General features: G+C 39.3%; 1 protein-coding gene across 1 annotated transcript in view; it reads left to right on the top strand.

Moving 5' to 3' along the window:
• DCHS2 (dachsous cadherin-related 2) overlaps window positions 1–26,383 on the top strand; it is a 252,231-nt gene that overhangs the window by 215,066 nt on the left and 10,782 nt on the right. Inside the window, exons 14-16 of the mRNA XM_078445674.2 lie at window positions 3,514–3,627; window positions 13,716–13,927; window positions 18,345–18,496. Of these exons, the coding sequence (XP_078301800.2) occupies window positions 3,514–3,627; window positions 13,716–13,927; window positions 18,345–18,496 (478 nt within the window). The remainder of the gene's footprint in view (window positions 1–3,513; window positions 3,628–13,715; window positions 13,928–18,344; window positions 18,497–26,383) is intronic.

The following is a 26,383-nucleotide window of genomic DNA, read 5'->3' as shown; positions in this document are numbered from 1 at the left end:
AAGGATTCAAGGCCCATTAGTTATTTCCTCTTTTTGGGGGTAGTCTCAAATTTAACTTCATCCAAGGAAGAACATATATAACTATTTGTAGCTCTCTGCTGACATTAGCATCTACTTTGAAATATTTTCATCGAATGAAATTCTTCGTGTGCTACAATTTCACTTGATATCATGAACATTTTATTTGCAATAAAAATAGGATTGTTCCTTTTCTAAGAGAAGCCATCTGTGATTCTTATTTACAGTTCTTTGCTCATCTTTGTTCTTTTACATGTAAGCTATCTCCATGTTTTCTTTTGTAATCGGGTATATAATTAAAGCATCCTAACCCATAGAGAAAAGGCTATCAGCAAGACTTACATCTTTTTTTGTACATAACTGTTTCTCTTATTACTGCCGTTCTTAAGAATATACGACTAGCCAGTTGAAATAAAATCTCCTGTGTTTAAAAACTAAATTGTATTGTAAGCACAGAATTGTGATTAAGCACCGAAAGTAAAACATACTGCACTACTGGGAAGGCATATTCCTACCGAAAATGTAAGGCATTTTTATATTAGTCATATGTCTCCTAACATGTAGTAAAATAAGTACCAGATTATGATGCAGCTTGAAAGATTCTCAACATGTGCAGCAACTTGATGCCACGAGGATTAATTAAAATCCTTTACATTGTCACCAAATGACTTCATAATTGGCTTGAAACGAACCACCACTTGGAAGCCTCAAAAAATGGTTTTGAAACTTTGTTACAGTTTATGTTAAACATAATGTTTTTAAAGAGAGTAATATATCCAGTTTTGCTTTTCCCATTCTTTCTCCATAATGAATTCTATTTTATGTCTTTTTTCAATGAATTTTCAATTTCGTGAACAGTGTCATATACTTGTTTCCTTAAATATGTATAGCGATCACTGCAGTTTTCTTTGAGTGTTAAGTGTTGAAAAGGCTCCTGGGGAATATATTATCTGTTCCAGGGCCTTTTCTTTCTTCTCTTCTCTTTAGTGAAACCCTTTTTAGTATCCAGAAAAAAGCAGATCTATTGATTTGGCCTGGTTTAGGGATTGTTTTTACTGTACCTTTGAGCAAGATGGCTTTCAAGCTTGGTCCCTGGGGCCTGCGCAGTAGAAGTCAATGAGGAGGCCCAGCAGAGGCCCAGAATAGGCGTTTTTTTTTTTTTTTAGCTACTGCAAATTCCACTGTCAGATATTGTGTTATAGCAGTGAGGCATATATATATATATATATATATATATATATATATATATATATATATATATATGCCTTTTTTTCAACCATAGTTGCTGTTGGTTTAGAAGGGTCCTGTGGGCAGAGAGGTATTCTTCTAGCCTCTCAGGCTAGAACACTTCAGTGAGCATCTCCGTCTCTTACTTCCTCTGTCTCTTCTATTATCTCCTTTCTTCCCATACTTTTTGGGCACCTATTATGTACAAAGGGACAAACTTTTAATATAGGGAACAATATGATTGATTCTTGAAAAGGCATGCTATGCATAAGAAAACAGCCCCTCTGATTTTCAAGTATATGAAATTTTAGAGGCAAAACTTATCTGGAGTTGCAGAAATCTATGGAACACAAATATACAGGAAACCTCCTGTGCTCTCACAGAATTAAGTCCAATTTAGTGGAAAGATAAGATTGGTCTTCGAGTGTGTTAAGTACAAGTCCCTGGATGAAAAAGAAGTACCACAGTCTAGGTGCCAGAAGGGCTGATAACAAAAAGGAGAGATTTGTCTTCTCTATCAGGGATGGTAAATGAGCAGGCTCAGAATTGTAGTCAGGCCACAGCTGTGTTTTGTTCGACCCATGTGATGGCTTATGTTTTTCCCCTAAATTAAATTATGTTCTGACATTTATGAATTGGGAGATTTCACATGAAAACAAATATGAATTTTTGAGCTTCTCTTGACCAGAATTTAAAACTTCCTAAAGCCTGTTTTCTCTTCCCTACTGGCAGCAATGAGTTGAAGCTGAGTGCCTCAGGCACATCAGACAGTCTCTTGCTTTTTCCACCCATCTGTCTTCTTCATTTGCCCATGCTCTTACTTTTACCGAAGGCATCTGAGTTAATGATCCCTGCTGTGTGCTCCTCTCTGACACCACGTTGGCACCTGTGTTCTTCTCAAATGTTCCCTTTCAGTTTTCTTCTTGTGCCAATAAGCACGAGAAGACTCACATCATCAGACATCAGGGAAATTAAAATTAAAACCACAATGAGATACTACCACACATCCATTAGAATGACTAAAATTAAGAAGACCAGTGGATATGGAGCAACTAGAATTCTCATATGTTGCTAGCAGGAACGTAAAATGGTATAGTATCACTTTGGAAAATAGTTGGACAGTTTTTTATAAAGTTAAACATACACTCACTGTATGTGTTTACCCATGAGGAATGAAAACATATGTCCACACAAACACTGTTACATGGATGTTTATAGCAGCTGTATTCATAATAGCCTCAAACTAAAAACAATCCAAATGTCCATATATAGAAAAATGTATCAACACATTGTGGTATGTCCATTCAGTAGAATATACTCTACAGCAAAAATGGAATGAACTCTTAATATTTGATTCTCCAAAAATAATGCCAATCAAAAGAAGACAGTTACTGTATAAGTTGTATGTGTATGAAATTTTAGAAGCAAAACAAAGTAATAGTAAATCAGTGATTGTCTAGCACCAGAAGTAATAGGAAACTGGCTACAGAAAGTCACAAGGGAATTTTTTGGAGTGATAGAAATACTCTACATCTTGATCATGATGGTCGTTACACAGGTGCATATAGTTGTTCAAACACACATAAGAGTATACTTAAGATATGTGTATATTGTTGTATGTAAATGTTACCTTAATAAAGTTGATTAAATAAAAAATAATTACAAAAACCAAAAAGATGGGCAATTAAAAGAGGAGGACAAATGGACAACCTGGAGAGGAAGTAAAGCAGAAACAGCAAAGGGCATGAGATATTACACATGAAGACAGCAAAGTGCTGACTTGGGGCCCAAATGGATTCTTGAGAACCTTCCAGTGAAATCCCAGTTCTAATCGCATCGTTCCCTCCCTCAGTGCTTGCTGATTCTTCTTTCATGCTGATAATCAGTCTGTTCCTATCATTTGAAATGTCATACGTCTGCCTTCCCCGCTAAAAAAGTGTTTTCTGTCACATTACCTTGTTTATTCTTCCAGGGAAATTAGCACATCAGAAATCTACTTTGCTTATGTATTTGTTTAATGGTTTATTGTCTGTCTCCTTCCGTTAGCTAATCACCATGAGATTGAGATCCTTTCTAACTTACTACTCTGTCTCTAGCACCTGGCATGGGATCTAGCTTATTGAAGACTCTCAATGACTAATCATTGAATGAATGAACAAATGAAAATGTAGTAAGCAAATAATAAGTACCCAGTGTTTGCTCTGGTTTTTCCCTGAAATTTTCTTTTCCTAAAGTTTTTTCTTTTTTTTTTCAACCTAATTTTTGCAGGTACTTCTATTGTGACTGTAAAAGCTGTTGCTCCTGACCCAATACAAGACAGCATTAAATATTCAATTTTTAGTGGAAACGAAGATGGGGTTTTTTCCCTGTGCTCCAACTCAGGTAATCCTTCCGTTTCCTGTAATAACTTTATCTCCTGCTCCATTTAATGTTACTAGTAAGAAATACTTCTGCAAAGGAAACTCAAAATTTGAAAGGTAGAAACATGAGAGGAATATATTTGAAAAGGTAAACAAGAAACAAATTTTTTATGGTAGCTGATGAGAAATTGTGAGAAATCAAGACCACTTCTTTATTTACATGTACTTGCTAAGAATCCTGTTCTTCACATTTCCAAATTAGGCAGTATCTAGCCTACCCTTTGAATTTTCAAAGACAAATTGGTTTCTACTTATAACTGTCTCATCTATTTGGGGCAGTGGGAGATATAGTAGGGAGACCATCAATATTGAGTTTGAATTGAAAATAACCACACATGTCTAGCCATAGGGCATTTTCACCATGAGATTCTTCTTAATGCGCCACTGAATGTCAACAATGCAACAAAAAAGGACAGCTGGAAAGGTTTCTGTGTGGTGGTAAAGAAATTACTTCCAAATACAGCATGTATTAAATTTAGCTTTAATAAGACCATTATTGTGTTTTAAATGAATACCAATTGATTATTTGAAACATACTTTTTGACCAACAACTAGATACATATCTACTGCTGCATTGTCAAACCTCAAGAAGAATGTTTTTAATAATTTCTATATTACCATACAACTGCTTTATTTAATCTGTACTACATGCACATGGGAAGAATTGAGAAGGGGGTAATTTCTTAAGCAAATGCCTTCTCGTCCCAGGGAGTGTTACGACTTTTTAGTCCACACCACCTTTGGTTGGCAGCCTTTCTGAGGTAGCTCTTCATCTCTTCACCTCAACGTTTGGTTCAGGGGTGGTGCAGGAAGCACCTTGTCTGTTGACAGGAGGGTCATTTGCGAACATCACAAAGCCTTAATCTTCTAGTAGTCCGGGTATCTTAAGTTCCGGGAAAGGAGCATAGAATGTTTAGGAATAAGGCCAGTAGCCGAGACTGCACATTTCCCCAGGCTACCCACATCCTTCTGCCACGTCACCCTTCACATGACCCAGGCATGGCCCTATTTTTTCTAGAGTCTCTCGTCAAAATTCAGGTAAAATATGCCTACAGTTAGTCCAAAGAGGTCATCCACAGATAACTCTTTGCTCTTCAATTTAAATATTTGTTTATGTTGAAATTTATTTCAAAATTTTACTGTGAAACAGCTACAAGATGATATGCTAAGACATATAAAACTATTTAATGAGCATGTACTTGCCACCTATCTCCAGAGAGGAGACGTTAGTAGAACCTCAGGAAGCCCTCTTGTGTCCCTTCCCTCTCACATCTCTCTTCCTTTATCTGAGGTAGTCTGTAACCAACAATCTGAATTTGGTATTGATCACTGCCTTTTTTTCATTATAATTTTCCCACTGTCTTTGAATCCCTAAACAATGTATTCTTTCATTTTACCTTGCTTGAAACATCACAACAGAATCATGCTAACGTACTCTCTTCTATGACTTGATTTCTTTTGCTCAACATTTTTACTGTGACTTATAGTGCATAAACCATTATGCACACATTAATGAGGAGTAGCAAAGAATAAGTAGCAGCCGAGATCATAAAATAGAACACAACCATCATTGGTGCTCCCTCTGAGCCCTTTTCTGATTGCATCCTTTCTCTCTACTGCTCCAGGCTGACTAATGTCCCAACTTCAGGGATAATCACTCCCTCGTGACTTACAGGAAACGCACTTCTGTACAATAAAGCTGTTTAAGGTTGCTTATTTTTGAATTTTATATAAATGGATTCATAGTCTATGTATTTTATTGAAATTTGATTCCTTTTATTCAAAATTAGAATCCTTCTTGTTAATGTGTGCAGATGGGGTTCTTTCATTTTCATTTCTTTGTGGCTTTCAGTTGTCAGTCTATGTCACAACTTATTTATCCATTCCACTGCTGATGGACAGGGAGGTTTTCCTGTGTGGGAATACAATAACAAGCGCTCTTAGGAGAAACCTTGTACGTGTCTTCTGGCACATATGTAAAGAGTTCTCTAGGCCCTAGAGTATAGGCTGGGCATATACATCAGAGGATGCATATGTTCGGCATTACAGATAGTGCCAAATTGTTCTACAAACTGCTTTGTCCCACTTCACGTGCCACCAGCACCGAATGGGGGCAATCGTGGTTGTTTGCATCCTTTCTTACGCCAATCTGGCAGGTGCGAAGTGGTATCTCACTGGGGTTGTAATTTGCATTTCTGTATTACTAATGAATCTGAGCATTTTCTATAGTTTATTGGCCATTCCTATTTTCTCCCATATGAAAAATGCAGACTGATACACTTTGCTATTTTTCTACTGGGTTGTTTATGTTTCTCTTTCTGAAGCCTACGGATTTTTAACATATTTTAATAGCATTTGTCCTTTGCTTTTTTTAAATGTTTGTTTATTTTGAGACAGTGAGCAGGGAAGAAGGGCAGGGAGAAAGGGAGACAGAGAATCCGAAGCAGGCTCCGCGCTGTCAGCACAGGAACCGTGAAATCATGACCTGACCCAAAATCAAGAGTCAGACACTTAACCAACTGAGCCACCCAGGCACCCTCTTTGTCTGTTTTTTTTCTTTTGAAAATTTTTATTTTGTGACTTGTCTTTCACTCTCTTACTGGCACATTTTTATTTTAGTTAGAATTAATCAGCCTTTTACTTTATGATTTTCCCGTTTTGTAGGTGAAGAGACTCTTCCCTATCCTGAGATCATGAATATATTGTTACAGTGTCTTTTAAGCTTTTTATAGTTTTCCTGTGTTTCATGTTTACATGTGTAGTGCATCTAGAATTGAGTTTCATGTTTTGCATGAGTTAGGGATAACTTTCCTTTTTCTTTTTCTTCTTCTTTTTTAAAAAGAGGATTCCCAGTTATCCCAATGGCAAAACCCTCACGGTCATGTTATTTTCCCATGACCCTTTAGAGGCTCCTTGACTCCTTTGCATTCATCTGCTTTTCTATCCACACAGCACTACCACACTCCCTTAATCACGTAGGCTTTCTAATCAGTTTTCATACCAAGGAAGCAGCCCCATCCTCCTGTTCTTCAGGAGTATACTAGATGTTATTGGCCCTTTGCTCTAATATAAATCATTGTACCCACTTGCCAAGTTTTCACACACACACACACACACACACACACACACACATATGTATACACACACACACACACACACACACAGCCTATTGGGATTTTTTTTCCAAGAAAAGAAGATTTATTCATAAGTCTTTGGGTGATGGAACATCTATCGACACCTTTCATGCATTTAGCCCATGTAATCATGGCATGCATATTTAATTTCAGGTGAAACCTCATCCTAATTAACAAAGAAAATGTCCAAAACAGTTGCATAGCCCCAATCTAGAATTAAGTAATTAAGTTATCAGGCCAAAGTATCCTCCTCACAAAGCCCTGTATAGCTATGTAGGATAGTTAATAATCATCTACCAAAGCTTCTCTTTTTTAAAACTGTGGTAAACTCTTTTTTAACACTATTTTTCTCTCTTTTAGCAAAATTTTAAGTGGGCAACACAGTATTGCTAACTATTGGGGTAGTGTTGTCTCTCAGATTTCTAGAACTTAGGCATCTTGCATAACTAAAACTTTATACCCCCTGAACAGCAACTCCCCATTGCCCCTCCCCCATGGCAGCTGGCTGCCACAATTCTACTCCTTGCCCCTAGGAATTTGACTATTTTAGATACCTCATATAAGTGGAATCATGCAATATTTGTCTTTCTGTGACTTAACCTAATTCCTCAGGGTTCGTCCATGTTGTCACATATGGCGGGATTTTCTTCTTTGTTAAGACTGAATAATGTGCCATTGTATGTATACACTACATTTTCTTTATTCATTCATCCATCAACAGACGTTTAGGTTGCTAGAATTTTTTTATTGGAATTGTATCAATTCTAAATATCAGTTTGGGGAAAACTAATATCTTTATGGTATTGTCTTCTAATTCAGGGATAATATATAAAATCACATCCATTTATTCCTTAATATATTTTATTTTTTAAAAAAAATTTTTTTTTCAACGTTTTTTATTTATTTTTGGGACAGAGAGAGACAGAGCATGAACGGGGGAGGGGCAGAGAGAGAGGGAGACACAGAATCGGAAACAGGCTCCAGGCTCCGAGCCATCAGCCCAGAGCCTGACGCGGGGCTCGAACTCACGGACCGCGAGATCGTGACCTGGCTGAAGTCGGACGCTTAACCGACTGCGCCACCCAGGCGCCCCTCCTTAATATATTTTAATACAGGTTTACATTTTTTATACCAGGCATGAATGGTTCTTGTTAGATTTAGTCTAAATACTTTATACTTTTTCTTGCTAAAGTAAATGGAAAAATGATTTTTAAGACAGTGCTGTTAGGTATACTTCAAATTGGCTTTTACATTTTAATTTAGTACCTAGCAAACCTGTAAACTCTTATTGGTTCTAATATTTTTCTGAACATTCAAAATATACAATCATTACCTGAAAATGACCATTTCCCCCTGTGTTTTTTGGAGTTATATAGCTATCTTCTAACATTAACCAATATCCTGCTCCTGAATAATACAAGAGACTTAGAATTCTTTATCTCCAAATATCCCTGTTTCAATTTATAAATTTTTGTGGGTTATAATTTTAGTTCTTTCAAATTAGACATGATGAATATTTTTAAACAGATTTATCTGCTTCTTTGCTAACTGTTCTTTCTTACATCTCAGACTTTCCTCTGCTTTTATCTTCTTTCTGACTGAAGTACATCCTGTAGTGAGAGTCTGTCATAGTTAACTTCTTCAGATTTTGGTTGTCTAAAAATGTCTTTGTTTAATTCTTGTTATATTAGATATTTTTGCTGGTCTAAGTTCACAGTTATTTTCTCTCATCACATTTAAGATATTATCCTACTGTCTTCTGGTTCCTAATTGTTGCCTTAAGAAGTCAGCTGTTGATCTAAATATAACTTATTTGTATCTTTTTGGGGGGAACTCTAGTTGGACAAGTATTGAGCCAGACACTCTCTCCTACATTTATCTTTCATATTTTTATCTCCTTGCCCCTTTGTCTTCAATCTAGGGAACTGTATTTTTTATTTCCAGAAGTTCCCTTTGGTTCTTTGTCAACAATTCCCGGTCTTGTAAAAAAAATAATATCTCTTTTTGGGGTGCCTGGGTGGCTCAGTCAGTTGGGCATCTGACTTCAGCTAAGGTCATGATCTCACGGTGTGTGGGTTTAAGCCCCACATTGGGCTCTGTGTTGACAGCTCAGAGCCTAGAGCCTGCTTCAGATTCTGTGTCTCCTTCTTTGCCCCTCCCCCGCTTGTGCTCTGTCTCTGTCTCTCAAAAATAAATAAATGTGAAAAAAAAAATTTTAAGTAATCTCTTTTTTAAAAATCGAAGTATAGTTAACACACGGTGTTACCTCAGTTTCAAGTACAACATAGTGATTTGACAAGCCTATAGGTTATATACTTCACTCACCGCAAGTGTAACTGCCCTCTGTCACCATACACTGCTATTACAATATTATTGACTATATCCCCTATGCGGTACCTTTCATCCCTGTGATTTATCCATTCCATAATTGGAAACCTGTAAGAAAGTAGTCTCGTATTCCTTGCTCATGTTTCAAAGCTTTTAAAAATGTATTTAAACATATGTGAAAGTCACATTCTGTGTCCAATAATTCCAGTATCTTAAATCTTTGATGATTTATTCATATTTCTGTGGATTTGCTACCTTTCACTCATGGTACTTTATTTGTCTGTGATTTTTGTACTCATTAACTATGAGCTGCTCATTATCCTTGAAACTTTTTCTTGGAGGATTCTTTGCAGACCAGATTGAATTCATGCCCTTGAGAGGGGATTTGTTTTCCTTCTGCAAATTGCCTGGGTACATCATCAAGCAAAGAGTAGCCTAAATTTAATTATTGAAGGTTTTTACAAATATATAGCTGTGAAAGTATGGCTACCATAAATTGTGCTTAAGTTAATGAATTCACAGCAGAAACTTTTTTTCCCTCCCAACCAACACCAAGGTCAAGAAAAACAGGTTTCTGTGCATCAGTTCTTCACTTGTTTTTGTCTTTTAAATATTGATCATTCACCTGAGGCATAGGTAGCCTTTGAGTTTACAGCTTTATTCCAGGTTTTCCACTAGACTCTTCCTTCACCTTTTGGGTTCGGGCCTCTTCCCTTGCTTTTCTACCCTGTGGGACTATCAGAGATGAATCTCAAGGAAGAAGGTTGGAGACTTTTCGAATAAAAATGGGATTTTAGTGCTTGCTTAACTCCATGGATTACTGTTTTCAGTTATTTTTTTGTCCTCTGAGGATTGCTTTCTGCTATACCAACTCAACAATTCATTTCAATACACACACACACACACACACACACACACTCACACACACTTCATCAAGCATTTTAGTTGTTTTTATTATGAGGTCTTCCAAACTGCTGTCAAGAAACTTTTTTAAAAACCTTTTATTATATTCATCTTTCATGCCACCTTCGTCGCATAATCTTCAAACTTGTGTGTAAAGGTACCTAATATAGCCTTTATAATAAATACATATTTTTAAATAAGTGGGGTTTTTTAAAATTTTTTTTAATGTTTATTTATTTTTGAGAGAGAAAGAGGCAGAATGCTCTGGGTTAGGGGCAGAGAGAGAGGAAGACACAGAATCCAAAGCAGACTCCAGGCTCCAAGCTGTCAGCACAGAGCCCAATGTGGGGCTCGAACCCATGAGCTGTGAGATCATGACCTGAGCCAAAGTCGGACACTCAACTGACTGAGCCACCCAGGCGCCCCTATGATATATATGTATTTTAAGCCATTATACCAGTTAAAATAGAAAACTGGTGTGTATGAAAAATCAGTAAAGTTCTCTAAGGTTATGATTACTCTTCTTAAAGGTAAAAATGTGAGAAATCCATTTTATTAGTTACTGATTTAATAAGTTACGATAACATGGATCTCTGATGAGAACTGTTTTCTGTCTGTGCCAGTGTTTTCCCTCTTTTGTAGTCACAAACCAAAGGTTTACTTTTATATTCAAACTCCTTGTCACTTTAGCTTAAAAACATCTACTCACTGTCCAAACCAGAAAGAATTTTGAAGTTTTACTAACGTCATGTATGTAAATAACAAATGGTAGTATTCAACCATGATTTGGTAGATTAACATAAAACAAAGTGATCAAATTTGCAATGTTTTGAGGATGCAGTTTTAGCAGGAGATAGTTTAAAAGCTTTTGGACAACATAAATATTTATCACATTCTGCTTTGGGTATATACATATGCACATGCACAGTTTGTAATGGATTGAAGTAACCTGATTATGCTCTTGAGCATTTAGCATTTGAAGAATCTAAATCTCAGTTTGATGTGTATTTGATAACTTGGGCAAAAGCTCCATGTGTACATATATCAGAAAGAAAATGTTACTGCAGTTTCATTCTCACGTTGTTATATCACTGGCACAGTAACACGTAAGAATGAACACGAAGTTGGTATCCACAAGGCTTTTACTGTAAGGAAAACGTGGACTACTGCCCGTAATGAGAGCTCAGTGGTTCTCGCATCTCACTGGTGACAGTAAATCCTCGATATCTCTGAGAAGAATATACACATATCATCCAAGGCAAAGGCGGGTCTAGTAGGTGTGCCAGCCCTGAGTCATCTGACAGACGGGTTCTTGTCTTTCTTACTTACACAACGTTCACAGCATATGCCGATTATTATGCCAAAAATAAAAACCGGGCAAGGAAAGCATTAGAACTGCAGATCCATTCCAAGTGCAAAATTCCAATTATCAAAGCCTAGACACCAGCGTTTTATTAAAAAATCCGCTTTGATCTGCGCTATAATTGGCACACTTTCTACTAAGTGACACTGGCAATATAGTGTTGCATTTCTATTTTATTTTTCTTTTGCTAACAGTAACAGAACATGATAGCAAGCTAAGTGCTCTGCTTGGTGGAGACAGAGTGCTTTGGGCCTACCTCAGTCTGGGGTTCCTTGGCCATTTGGGGCTGGGGGCTCAGCCCTTGTTCCACAGTTTCTGAAGACCAGCTTCTTTCATCATCAGCTCATCAAAATGCACCTTTATGATTTTTCCAGCTGCCAACAGTCATATCTACCCTAAATTTTCCGTCAGGGGTGTTGGTAACATCAGATGGTGGTTTGTAAATGTAGTTTGGTTTTCTGAATTGATAACTGGTGACAATAAATAAAAGTGAGTTTGTGAAATTTCAACTTTTGTAGTGTAGTGACTCTTATAGAATATACTTAATTTTTCTTAATAACAGAATAGAAGCTATAAAACGCCCCCCAAAACAACAACAAAAAACCTCTCAATACCAAAGTTAGGATACTAGAGCAAGGTATGATTTCCATTAACATCCAGGTAAGTACCTAAGAGCCTGACGTTTTCTTGGGCTACGCTGGTTGTCTAGGGAAACTGGTTCCAATAGAACAGGAAGAACTGTGGCTTCCAGACCATATTTCCAGAAACAGTACAGGTTCTTTCACCTGAAGATCAAACTTCAGTTAGTCCATGGCTATTAAATGTTTTCTTTCTAAATTTAGAGCTTTTATAGATACTTGTCTATACCTGATGATGGTGGGGATGAGAAACATGGGTAGGACACTGCAATCTAGATCATGTTCCTGCAAAGGAACATTCTAAATATGCACTCTATTCTTTCTCCCAGCAATCCTATAAAGTCATTATTAATATCCTCATTTTCTAGAAGAGGAAACCCAGCTCCATGGAACCTGAATAACTTACTGGTGGTAGAGCCAGGTAATTTACCTAAACTAAATAGCCAGGGCTAGGATTTATGCTTGGTTTCACGTGTCTCAAACTCCAAATCTGTGCTCATTCAATGAATCTCCATTTGATGGAATTTCTGACAGTAAGAACTAAGTAAATTATGATACTAAGATAACAATAGTAATAAATTCAGTAAGAAATTTGACAGTAAAAAGGGAGAAAAAACAGAGCAGAAAGTAGAGAAGGAAATTATATTGGGGGGGACGTTTTCTTAAATTGGGGGAGAAACTTGTACAAGGTATAACCCTCAAGAGTCAGTTTCCCTAACCTGGTTAGGGTTAACGTGTATTATTGAGTGCCTTCGGTAGGCCAGACCCTGAGCTAAGTAGGTACTGGGGATATGACGGTCGGTGCAAGAGACAGGCAGCCATCCGTACCTTTGTGAGCTTCTAAACCAAGAGGAGTAACCAGACTGGAATAGGTGAGTACAGTAAATGCAGAAACTTTGTGAGAGTCTGTTGCAGGCTGACCATAGTGATGGTACATACAGAGGTGGCTGATCTGGAAAGATCCCTGAGGAAGCACAGAAGTGGGGACCATGCCAGGCAGATGGAAAAGCATGCATGGCGACTCTGAAATGAGAATTTGAGGAACAGAACATTTATGAGAGTTGTGAGCAGAGCAGAGAGAGTAAAGTGGGGACTGGCACAAAGGAGACTCCTTAGGCAGGAAAGTCCTGAGCAAGTTGACCCTGTGGTGGTTAAAAATGCTGAGCTCTATCATAATCATTGTGGAAAAGCATGGAAGGGATTTATGTGGAACAATGACAGTGTCCATTTGTATTATTCAGTTCAGAATGGGAACTGGATTAACAGAGACCAGGTGAGTGATCTCACAGGACCCCTAAAGCAAAGGACAAGATGGAAAATACCGGTGGCTTGGAGGAAGGCAGCAACAGCGAAGATGGAGGGTGGACTGAAAAGACATTTGAAAGGTCAACTTTGCAGACATGGTTATGGACTAAATATGGAGAGAGAAGGGTGATTTAAGAGACAGCTCCCACATTTCAGCTATTTCATAGTTTCTTTCCCTCCTCATGTCTGAACCTTGCAAATACCAGCACATTCTCAACTTTTTTCACAATGACCCCAGTCGGGAGGGAAGGGAGGCTGGCCAATGGGAGACTTTCAGGGACAGGTGATGGTGCAAGCGTTTGAGTCAAAGGTGATTTGGAACTTCTTAAATAATTAACTACAACATCATTTTTTTTTTTCTCCCTCGGAATAAAAATAGGAGAACTCACTGTGAAAGAACCCAAGTTTCTGGATTTTGAAGTCAGAAATGAAGTACAACTCATCATTTTAGCAGAAAGTAGGGGGCATAGGGCCTTCAGCAAAGTAGCAGTCTTGATCCAAGATGTGAATGATAATTTACCGTGCTTTGAGCAGAGCGTATACCAAGTATCAGTGCCTGAAGGCCAGTTCTACAATGCTCGCATCATACAGGTAACAGAAATGTGTTTTGTGGATGTGTGAGTGTGTGGGGATTGTTATCAGTATACATCAAAATATCTAAAGCTTTTTCTAGGACATAAATGAAATATTTCCAGGGATATAAAATGTGTGATGAACTGGATGAAAGCTTAGGTTGAAGGAAGTCTGAAGCTTAGAGTTTCTGAGTTCACGTTTCTTCCTCTCTTCATCCCATGCTCAGTTAGTACCCACCTGCTGTCCCTAGGGACTCTGTCCAGCACCAGCAGGGAGTATACAAGGGCACAAAAACACCTCATCTTGCCATGTGTACAATTTAGTGGGGAAGTCAGAAAAGTAAGTATATAATTTAAAGGCACGTTATTATGTTAAATAGAAGTGCCTATTTAATGTCATGAGAGCAAAGAGGAGACACAAACTCTTCCTGGAGAAACAGCATAAGGCTTCACAGAAGAATGATATTTACACTTGGTCTTCAAGGGTGAGCAGGTACTCGCCAGGGGGAGCTGCAGCCAGAGCAACGTGGACTGAGGCACAGATGCATGGGAGAGCTCCCTGGGTTCAAAATTTGCGGACATTTTATGTGAAAGGCACAGAACCGCTGTTTCCAGCCTAATGCCATCTCAGAAAAAAGGGCCAGGCCGTGAAAAAGATCATCTGTTGTTAAGGTAGTCTTGTTCAGTCTCTAAAACCCACTCATCCTTGATAGTCTCTCTTCCTACTTTGGGACTAGTACCCAGTTTTACCTTTCCCATCACAGTTGAATTGCTGTTTTATACTCAAGAACTTGGACATTTGGAAATGCACAACCCCGTGGGAACCCGCACGGGAAATCAGTATAAAAACCCCTTCCTGGCAAAGTCCGCAGCATACCAGGGCCTTCCCTTTGGCCTTTGTAACCCCTCTACTGTGATCCGGCCCCTAGTGATGATCACACTCCTTTCTCTCTAGGTGGATGGGGTCAGGAGGCTAGATGACAGGTTAGTACACTTGGTGGACAAGACCTCCCACAATGCTCTGCTGTGCAGCTACCCTCACCTGCATATGGAGAGATGCCTTTGTTTGACTTCCAGGTCAGTTCCAGATACACATGTGCCCCTCTGTTGGTGCAGACAAGACCAGTGCAGTCTCAGGAGTCTTGGAGTCTTAGCTCCATGCCCCAGGATTTCCTCTGCTCTTTTTGCAGATTTCTTTTGTGTGACAGTAGCCTGATGGCTGCAGTCGCCAGCCTGTCCCACAAGTGCTGTGTCTTTACTTCAGCTTCAGCCATGACTGAGATGTTGAAGAAGAAAGCAAGGGCATTCACTTTTCCAGTCTGTATCACCCTGCGCAGTGATGCCTGTTTAGCGGGGATGACAGACGCCTCCAGAGCCACTGTGTGGCCTGCTTTGTCACAGAGGGCCCCTGCCCTGGGATGCTGATGCCTTGCACTTCTTTGTCATACATCCTGACTCGGATAGAGCTAGACTGCTCAGTGTGGAATACAAGAAGGTGAAGACACTGTTAAAGCCCAGGTACAACAAGTGAGTGAGAGCCTGACCCACCAGTGCGTCCGATTAGGTCAAACTTCAAGAAGGCTGAGTCAGGGACAGATACAATGAACTTTGTTCTTCACATTTTAGGTCATTTGACTCTCTCAGGAAACCAGACCTGCCATCTCCCTGTGTTTCTGTTCAGAGAAGTAAGAACTTATTTCTGGAATTACAGTTCCAGAAATAAGGTTCTGGAGTTACAGTACTTGTGGTAGTTCTTGCTTTTGCCGGCACACTGTCCAGACTTCCCGCTTTTGGTTATAGCCCCGCAAACTTACCTTAGGAACTGCCCATCCCCCGTCAGATGCAGTCTTGGTGAGATTGTCAGCCAAGGTAGTGACTTGTCCCCTGTCCCTGTCCCCTGTCAAAGGTGTTGTCATCTGCCTCAGTCTCATACAGACTTTCTCTCCCTAGAATTTGAATCTTGAGTGGTAAGACACCAGCACAGAGGCACAGGAGAGCTGACTTATCTTGGTGGAAACAGTTCAAAGCTGTGCCCCCAGAGTGGCCCAGGTTCTTGGCCTTCACCCGGACACTATCTTCCTTTTTCTTTTTTAATGGGCTTTTTAAATTTTTTATTTCTATTTGAAAGAGAGAGAGAGAGCACATGAGTGGTGGAGGGGAGCAGACAGAGAGAATCTTGAGCAGGCTCCATGCTTAGCATGGAGCCTGACATCGGGCTCAATCCCATGACCCTGGGGTCATGACTTGAGCCAAAATCAAGAGTTGGATGCTTAAGTGACTGAGCCACCCAGGTGCCCCGGAATACTATCTTTTTTTTTTTAATGTTTATTTATTTTAGAGACAGAGGACAAGTGGGGGAAGGGCAGAGAGAGAGGGAGACACAGAATCTGAAGCAGGCTCCAGGCTCTGAGCTGTCAGCCCAGAGTCCGACACGGGGCTTGAACCCACGAACCGTGAGATTATAACCTGAGCCAAAGTCGGACACTTAACCGACTGAACCACCCAGGCACCTCAGAATGCCGTCTTTCGGATCCATTTCTCCTGGCTAAGTTAGCCCTGGCAGATATGTACTGCTGGCATCCTAAAACCCTAACCGATACACCTCCTGGGAGACCTACTCTCTGTAACACTTCAAGCACTGAGGGGACACGATGGGTTTTATTCTACCCAGATGCATATGAGTTTCTTTTCCTGGTGATCTCGAAGGAACTGTGTATTGCTGCCTTTCTTTACTGAGTAGCTGACTTGGGTGCCCTCCTGATGAGGTCCTCGATGTCCCACTTGGGCCACTCAGGATCCCCTGAGATCTGGCAACAGTGTGAAGGATAGATTGAGAGGGGAAGGAGTTAGAAGCAAACGCCCATCAGGACAGCAGTCACCCAGGAGAGAGATGATGGGAATGTGAGGTGCAGTCAGGCCACAGCTGAGGGACACAGAGGATAAAAATAAGTAGAAAAAATTTTTAATTAATCAGTAAATTTATTCTTAAACAAGATCTCGAATTCACTAATAGAATTAGTTTTGTGATTAAAATGTAATGCAGACTAAATAATATATCTCCATGGAGAATGATGCAAAACTTCTGTTTCATCCTCAATATTACTTTGATAATTTACTAAATAAATTATCAGGATCTAAATTTGCTAGCACGAAATCTAGGCTGTTTCATTAATTAAAAGTCCTTCTCAAATGAGACTTTCAATAAAATATGAAAAAATCCACATATGGCCTATTTTACAGGCAATACTTTAAGCAGGAAAAACAGCAAATGAACGACTACCATTCACTATGCAGGGATTTCTTCCATTTTCTGGTACTGGCATGAATCTAAATATAGTACTGGAAGCCCTCTATTCAAGCAAATTAGATTTCTTTTCAAGTACAGTACCTTGTTTTATCATACTTTATTGTACTTCACAGGTACTGTATTTTTTTTTTTTACCAACTGAAGGTTTATGGCAGCCTGCATCAAGCAAGTCTACTGGCGCCATTTTTCCAACAGCATTTGCTCACGTTGTGTCACAGTTTGGTAATTCCTGCAATATTCACACTTTTTCGTTATTACTATATCTGCTATGGTGATAGCGATCAGTGGTTTCTTGAGATGGAAGCCCTACCTGGTGAACGTGCTGTGAACACTGCTGGAATGACAACAAAGGATTTAGAATATTCCAGAAACTGAGTTGAAAAAGCAGGGGCAAGGTTTGGGATGACTGGCTCCCATTTTGAAAGAAGTTCTCCCGTGGGTAAAATGCTATCAAACAGCATCACATGCCACAGAGAAATCATTCACGAAAGGAAGAGTCAATGGATGTGGCAAACTTCATTGTCGTCTCATTTTAAGAAATTGCCACAGCCACCCCAGCCTTCGCCAACCAGCACCCTGGTCAGTCGGCAGCCATCAACACAGAGGCAAGACTCACTGAAAGTTCAGATGATGGTTAGCATTTTTTAGCAATAAAGTATTTTTAAATGAAGATATGCACATTGTTTCTTTAGATACAATGCTATGGCACACTTAATAGACTACAGTAGAGTGTAAACATAACTTTTATATGCACTGGCAACAAAAAATTCATTTTCCTTGCTTCATTACAATATTTGTTTTATTTTGGTGGTCTGGAACTGAACCCGCAATAACTCTGAGGTATCCCTGTATTTTTTCCTCTTGCCTAAAATTATAGTTCAAAACATGTGCTACTCCCACTGAAAGTTATTTGGAAATCCTTTGAATGAGCATGCAGAATAGTTTTCTCACCCATTTCCTACTGTATTATAAATGTAAGCTTCAGCCATTTGTTGCTAGTCCTTTGATCATTGTTTTTAGAGCGTGTTTGACAATTCATAATTATTTCACAGTGTATTTGTCTGAAAAACAGCCTAAACCCGTATTGCAGATAACACTCTTATCTAATGGAAGAGTTGCTTCCTCACAGGTTTTTGCTACCGACCTGGACAGTGGATTGAATGGCCTCATTGAGTACTCTATTCTCTCTGGGAACCAAGGGGACGCCTTCCACATGGACGCGCTGAGTGGTGTAGTGACAGCAAATGCGATTCTAGATTATGAGTTCACCAATTCCTACAGGTCTGTACCAGACTCAGGTCCATTTTGCTCATTTATTCTGCTTGTTGCTGACAAAATTGTTGCTTTGGCCATGACTTCCTGTTATGTAAGTTTAAGTTGTAAAACATGTTTCCCTTTGATCCAACTTATGATCACCCTTGTGATACACTGAAGGAGTCTTAGAAAGTATTTGCTATTTGGAAGAGGTGATTACACTGGAAGAACTTTAGGGTCCCCTGTAGTTCTGAGCTTTTATGAATGTTGGATGCTATTAAGTACTAAATGAGAGACCTTAAAAAAGACAGTATTTGTGAAATGCCTACTGAATTATAGAGTGCTCTATAGTTGTTATTGTTTTTTTAAAATAGTGAAGACTGAATGACATTTCTTTTTTTAATTCTTTTTTCTTAAAGTTTATTTCTGAGAAAGAGAGAGAGAGACAGAGAGACAGAGAGAGAGAGACAGAGAGAGAGGGAGAATATGAAGGGCAGGAAGAGAGGGAGACAGAGAATCTGAAACAGGCTCCAGGCTCTGAGCTGTCAGCACAGAGCCAGATGCAGGGCTCAAACCCACAAACCTCGAGATCATGACCTGAGCCAAAGTCAGATGTTTAACAGACTGAGCCACCCAGGCACCCCTCTCTTTTTAAGTCTGTCCTCAGTTTTGTGTATGAAAGTACAATCCTGTCATCGGGTCCTTGTGGCAGTATTGTATCCTAACAGAAATGATCTTGTTAAGCATACATTTCAACATTAAATATATTTTGTCTAGAGTTCAAGGTACACAGAATTATGCAGAATTCTATAAAAGAGAATACTAGTGTTGTGGGTCTTCTAGTCATTTTTAAAAGTCAGTGCTACAAAAGTCTAGCTATACCTGCAGATATAGTTATGGCATCACAGTCTATAAAAGAAAAAGGAAAAGACTCTAAGGAATGCAAAATGTCCAAGTATGGGGATTGCCTCAAGAATGATGGCCCAGCCTTGCACGCGATTTGACAGGCGAACATGGTTTCTCTGTAAGTGCCAATAAGGAGTGAGCCATAGGCTATATGAGTGAGTGGGAGAAATCAGGTGCACGCTGGGGCTTATTCTGCAGGCCTGAGCCAAGGCACACGCATCTACTCTACTTTGGGAAGAAAACATAGCAAACTTAACCTTGTTTGTCTCTGGAGAAGTGGTCATGGGGGAAAGCTGGGGTCAGAGGCTTGGCTTTCTCATTGTGCATTTCAGGGTGCTTTATATTCATATATTTCGTACATTCTTCTGAAAGGCCTTACACATACAGCGTTTCCCTCAATCTTCAGAGCCCCCTCCTGAGGAAGCTAAGGAGCATTTTCTCATTCACAGGGTAAGACAGCAGACACACGGTGGCTTGCTGAGGGCCACAGAACCACTTAATGATCAAACATAGGCTCACGCCCAAGTGTTCTGATTTTGACTCACGCTGTTTCCACTGTACGGCCTACAGAGCAGACCTTCTACGCAGGGGAAAAACAGGCATATGAAAGACCTGAGTGCCAATGTTCTCCTAGGCCAGGCTACTTTCATGTTTTATGAAGAAAGTGCAGTAGACGCATGTGGTTGAGCCGCGAGAACGGATTACAGTGGGATCTGTTACAGGGCGGATTGGATTAATTAACCTCTGAAAACCTTCCCGGCTCTAAAAATTTGATTGTTTAGTTCTTTTTGTTTAATATATTTCAAAATATGACTTCAAAAGCATTTTAAAAGTTTAAGAACTTACCCTGTAATAGCCAGTAGGATTTTTTTGAGTAATATTTTAATGTAATCAATTGCTATGATACTTATTGTATAAATATATTAAAACCGGCTGTATAAGTATGTTAAAACCCATTTCTGCTACATTGTTTCTACAGTCATTTTAAGCCTAGAGCGGGTTTTGTCTCTCTGTAGATGACTGCAGGTAATTCTCAGCCTAGTGTCACCTGAGTGATTACAAATTCGGAGATTATTGAAGGTCTGCTGTGTTCTAGGAACTAAGCATTTCCGGATTGTAATGACTTTCTGCCCTAACGTTCTTTTTACTCAATGGAGCCTAATTAGCAATTAAATCTGACTCCTTTCAGCTTTTTCCTATTTGCGTCATTTCAATGTTCCCAACGTCTAAATTGGCCCCAGTATTTAAAAGTGCCCCTCTCCAATTCCCCATGAAGAATTTCACTCAAGGCTAGAGAAGCAGGAATTGAGAGACTTTGAACTATACACACACTGCCACTGAGAGATAAAGAGACAACCATCGCGCGCACGCGCTCACACCCACGCACCCCTGAGCCACCCTCCCCACCCCCGCCCGCCAGTCTCCACTATCACCAAGGCCAGGAAATATTTTAAATCTCCTGCCTGTTTATGTTCTCCCCTTAGGCTTCTCTTCCTCTTTAGGGCTTTCGCTGATATTTAAAGTGGTGGGAAATGCGGGATGATTTTCCCCTAGCCTCCTACATCATTAGTGGATGCTTTGGAAATGGTGCCATTTAGCCTTTTGACTTTCCTTTTGAAGTATTGCTATTTTGTCAGATTGAAGAAAACATTCCCAATTCTAACCCTCTGTTTTACAATATAAAATGAAGGGAAAATCAGTTATGATTATACTCAATATAAATGCATTAAATAAAAATTAAATGATTTTTAGATCTCATATTAAGCCACATATAAGAAAATTCAGTGGAGAGGTGATGACAAATTATAAAATAGCCCTTAGGTTCTATCTGACTGATATTTCTGATTTTTAAAAACTATTTACCAAGCGTGAGGCCAGGGATGTAAAGATGTGTGAAAGAGTTCTTGTTTTTAGGGAATCAAGTGCCATTATAACCCATGACAGAAGGCATATTAATAATCACAATATTTACAGGTGTGCCTGGGTGGCCCAGTTAGTTAAATGTCCGGCTCAATTTTGGTTCAGGTCATGATTTCACAGTTTGTGAGCTCTGCACTGATGACATGAAGCCTGCTTGGGATTCTCTCACTCCCTCTGTCTTTGCCTCTCCCCTGCTCATTCTCTCTCTCTGTCTCTGTCTCTCTCTTAAAATAAGCTTAAAAAATAATCACAATAGTTGCCATTTATGGAGCTGCCTTATATGTCAAGTTTTCATAACAGATTAAGATTTACAGAAAGAGGAAATTGAAGTTCAGAGAGGTAAAGGTTTTTGCCAAAAAATATGCAGCATGTAAATGGTAGAATGGATGGGATTTTTGCCCATGTGAGTGGTCATTGTAGGCTTCCTACTCTACCATGTGAATGAATCTGTGAAGTCCATACTTGTATATTTATGAAACCCAAAACAGAAAAGGAAAAAAAAAACTTTAGGCAAATATGAGTTAAAGGTTTAAAACTTCAATTTCTGTAGCATAAATATTCAAGGTCAAAGAGCAACACTAAACTCATACTCTCCACGGAGGGCTTATTATGACCTGGAGAGAAATAGTGCAAAGCAGTTATGTACACAAGGTAGGAAGTGGACTGCAATGTGAATTATCTTTTCCAAGATACATGACTCATAAACAGCAGCGCTGGAATGGCAACCCCATTTTGTTGATTCCCCATGAAAAAGGAATAAAAGACATTTTGGGAAAAAAGCCAGAAATTCATGGATATGCAAAAGTGTTTGGTATGTTTGGCAGTAACAAGGGGTGCATGCACCTGAGAAGCACCTGTGTGTGGGGTAATGAAAAAGAGGCTGAGGACACAGAGGAAAAGGAGAAAGGTAGTCAAAGGTACAAAGTTTCAGTTACAAGGGAAATAGGTACTCTTAATTGTGGATGTGATATGCAACATGGTTGACATAGTTTTTCTCCATTTTTTGTGTCTGTATGAAATGATGGATGGCAACTAAGTTATTGTGATAATAATTTCACAATATATGTAAATCACATTTTTATGTTATACAAGCTCACCATGACCTGAAAAATAAAACAAACAAAAAAAGAGGCTGGTAGGTTGCAGTCAAGTTTTGAGGGACTTTATACTACATATAATGGAAATTTTACTTGATTCTATAGTCTATCTAAAAGCAATTGAGTGCATGTTCAGATCTTTATTTTTTTTAAGTTTATTTATTTATTTTGAGAGAGACAGGAACAGCATGCATGGGGGAGGGGCAGAGAGAGGAAGAGAGAATCCCAGGCAAGCTCCACATTGGCAGTATAGAACCGGATGCAGGGCTCAGACCCACAAAGCCAGGAAATCATGACCTGAATTGAAACCGAGAGTCAGATGCTTAATTGACTGAGCCACCCAGGCGCCCCTCAGATCTTTATTTTTAAAACACATCTGGTAATGGATGCATCACAAGATAGAGAACCAGCATCAGACAGATTAGTTAGGCTAGACAGTGGCTGTGAAGGATCTGTTGTTACCAGGATGAAGCAGCAGGGATAGAAGGAGGGCGCATACTTGCTAAGTGATTCAGATATGGAATCCATGGAAACAGGGTCAACAGTTGAATTTATTCAACAAGATATGAGATAGAAAGTGATTCTGAAATTTCTTCATAGGAAAGGCAGGAATTGGGATTGGGATATTTTTCAGGGCATTTTGAGTTTGAAGGACTGGTACAAGATCAAAAGTAAAGACACTCCTAAGGCAATTAAAATACTGATCTGGAGCTCCGGAAAGAGGTCTTCATCCAAGATTGAGATTTCAGATTCATCCAGGGAATGAGAATTTGGGGGATTATCACTACTTGAGGATGAGGCAGACAAATAGCCAACAGAATAGATTCAGGGAATAAAAGGAACAGAACCTGGAAAAGATCGTTCCTAGAAACCACAGGGAGAGGTCGGATTATGTAAAGAAGAAGGATTCAAAATGTGTTTGGATTAGAATCAGCTAAAAACTATTCCTTGCTTTAAGGAGTTTAAGGAGATATTATGTATACGTATTATATTTCTTATTTCCAAAATCTATTTTTTAATATGTAAAAAAAAAATCTTATTGTTTTGCTCTAACAGTGAATATACTCAATTGCATTTTCTCAAATGTTAAATGAGATACAAGACAACACCTTTTGATTCCTGAAAACCTCAATATCATCTGTCTTTTGGAGGATCCAGTTTCCTGTGATGTCTGTGATACTTTTGTATGCTCATATGGAATATCCACACAAGGTGGTAGCACACTGTCGTCCTGCCATCAGATGTCAAAGCAAGCTCTACTTTGCAATTATAGTTATCTGGAAGAGGACACTATGTAGATTTATGACAAACACAATATAAAGCTCCGTTTTGAATTGGAAATAAGTGTTTCCAGATAGTTCTGTTTTGATATCACCCATTTTATGGCTGCTAATGCCATGGTGAATCAAGCTGCTTATCAGGTGGTATGAAAGAAGATGATCTGAAGAGTAACTGCTTTTAAAATCTGCTTGTCGGCACACCTATTTTCATCCCTGATAGCCGCTCACGGCGAGCCCGCCATCTTACCTCAATCCCAAAAGCTCTTTCTTGATCTTTCTGCTTTTCCATAGCATTTTGTTCTTGTTTCATACATGCATTATCTTCAGCTATCTCTTCAAGGACATTAATTAGAATTGTTTTCATATTTTCTTTTGTCCTTTCAAGATATCTGTTTCCTTTGGGTTTATTTCTTCTCCTTGTCTGTTTTGCACTCTCTTTTCATACTGAAGACTTGCTGTAAGTAACTAACCATGCATGGTTCTGAGTGAGGCAATGGCAAAGTCATTAGAATCCGTGAGTGGGCCGCCAGAGCTTACTGATCAGCACACTTCACTTTCAGATAAACTAGAGAGGAAGTTGACTACTTTGCAGAATGACATAATCTAGAGAGTTCCTTTTTCTTTGGGAGGGGCTTTCATTTCTACAAGGACAGTCCCTCAGTATTACTTACTGAGTATGAAAATCAGGCCTTCTTTTGCCTGAGAGTGAAGAACAGTGGGCAAGGGGATTTGATTCTTTAGGTTCTTTATGTTGAATTTAAAATAATCTGCAAACTATTTTTAGCTCAGTGTCTCACTGTACCCTTTATCGTGTCTTATGCCTCTCATTGGTTACTTGGGGGCAAATCTGTTCCCCACTCCTCCTTATCTTCTTCCAAATATATTTTAATCTGTGGTTTCCTTTTACCCACCTATTGTAACCACTCCCAAATCTGCTTGCATTTTCCAGAAACTTGTTGAAACTTCTCACCACCTGTACCCGCCAATATCTTCTCCCATTTTCTTTTAATCTTATGGACATATACTTTAAGTCCTTCTGCTATCATTTTCATAGAATCTCAGGAGGAAGAAGACATAACACCTGTGTAGATATAACTAGAAGGCATAGCTCTTTTCACAGGTGTTTCTGATGTTGGCTGATAAGCTTTTGTTTTTCTTAGAGTTTCAGAAGAACATGGAATTCTTGGTAGACATTTAAGATACTGTTGAGAGGGAGTTTTGAAAAATCATCTACCACCTTCAGTATTCATTATGGGAATCAGAAAGGATACCGCCTGGTCAAGGTCCCTTCTAACATTTAACATGATAAAAGAAGCTTCCTGTGGTTGATAGATTAAGAGAAATATGCTCTGAATTAGAATAGGCTGGTCCTAAATCTGTTCTGTTTCATTTATAATCTCTGCTGATGTGCTAATCAGGGCAGCAGTTCTGAAACCTGGAGCCAGTTGGACTTGCTACAACCGATAGTTTTACAAAGACTGCCAAGGAGCCATCATAGAAACCTTGAGGTCTCTCAGAAGTTATGTGTACAATCTCGGTGGATCTGCCTTCATAATTTTTCATCTGTCCTTCAAGCCATTGAGGAACTTTTTACTCATCCTTTTATTTTGAAACTGAATGGTGTACTTTCTACCATATCAAAGATTCTCATTTAAGTTGACATAGGCATTATATAGAACCCCTGAAACTGTAACATAAAAATAAGGGTGGTTACAGCTATCATGGAATTGACAGAGCCATGACTTTGATGTCTTGGCTGAGCTTTTAGCATGACATTGGGGAGGGGCAGACAGCAGAGGCAGAGAACATTATGATTTGTTTATTTTTAGTAAAATCGTTCCATATGTACCTGACTTACGTCCATGCTCACAAAACTAAACTTTCCACGTGGAATGATTCTGCAGCTCCAGAAGTGTGAAATTCAAGTCGTTGTTTTACTGATGTCCCAGCTCTGATAGTGTAGAAGGCAGGCCCCATGCTTCACAAACAGTAGTTCCAGTGGTTATTTGCTATTAAATGGGATTTAAACCAAGAAAGAGTTGATGTTTCGGTTACACCGTTTTTAAATGTTAGGTTGGAGGGGCGCCTGGGTGGCGCAGTCGGTTAAGCGTCCGACTTCAGCCAGGTCACGATCTCACGGTCCGTGAGTTCGAGCCCCGCGTCAGGCTCTGGGCTGATGGCTCGGAGCCTGGAGCCTGTTTCCGATTCTGTGTCTCCCTCTCTCTCTGCCCCTCCCCGGTTCATGCTCTGTCTCTCTCTGTCCCAAAAATAAATAAAACAACGTTGAAAAAAAAATTTTAAAGAAAAAAAAAAAAATAAATGTTAGGTTGGAAAGGTAGAACATTTAACAGATAAGCTAAGGGAAAAGAAAGTAGAAATGTGTCAACCTCGAAGACTCAGTTTCTTAAAGGGTAGCATCAACAGCTGGCTAAGACTAATACCACTCGAAACTAAAGATTGTCTTCTGATGGACAGCTTAGCTCATTACTCGGCTACCCTCCTGGAATTCATAGTGTTTAGAGCGGAGTGAAAAGCTAACGATTATATATTAGGGCATGATATATACACAGAAAGTAAGACAGGCATGTTGAAAATATGTAGTGGAGCTCAGATCGTAGAGCACAGGCTTTCTAGTCAACCAAGATCTGGGCTTGACTCCTGGCTCTGTCATACGATACATTCACAATCTTAGACAATCTTGAGAAACCAGC

This window comes from Panthera onca, chromosome B1 (genome assembly GCF_046562875.1).
Source record: "Panthera onca isolate mPanOnc1 chromosome B1, mPanOnc1 haplotype 2, whole genome shotgun sequence".
NCBI classification, from domain to species: Eukaryota; Metazoa; Chordata; class Mammalia; order Carnivora; family Felidae; genus Panthera; species Panthera onca.
The sequence above is the reverse complement of the archived record's forward strand: the minus strand, read 5'-3'. Positions and strand labels throughout refer to the sequence as shown.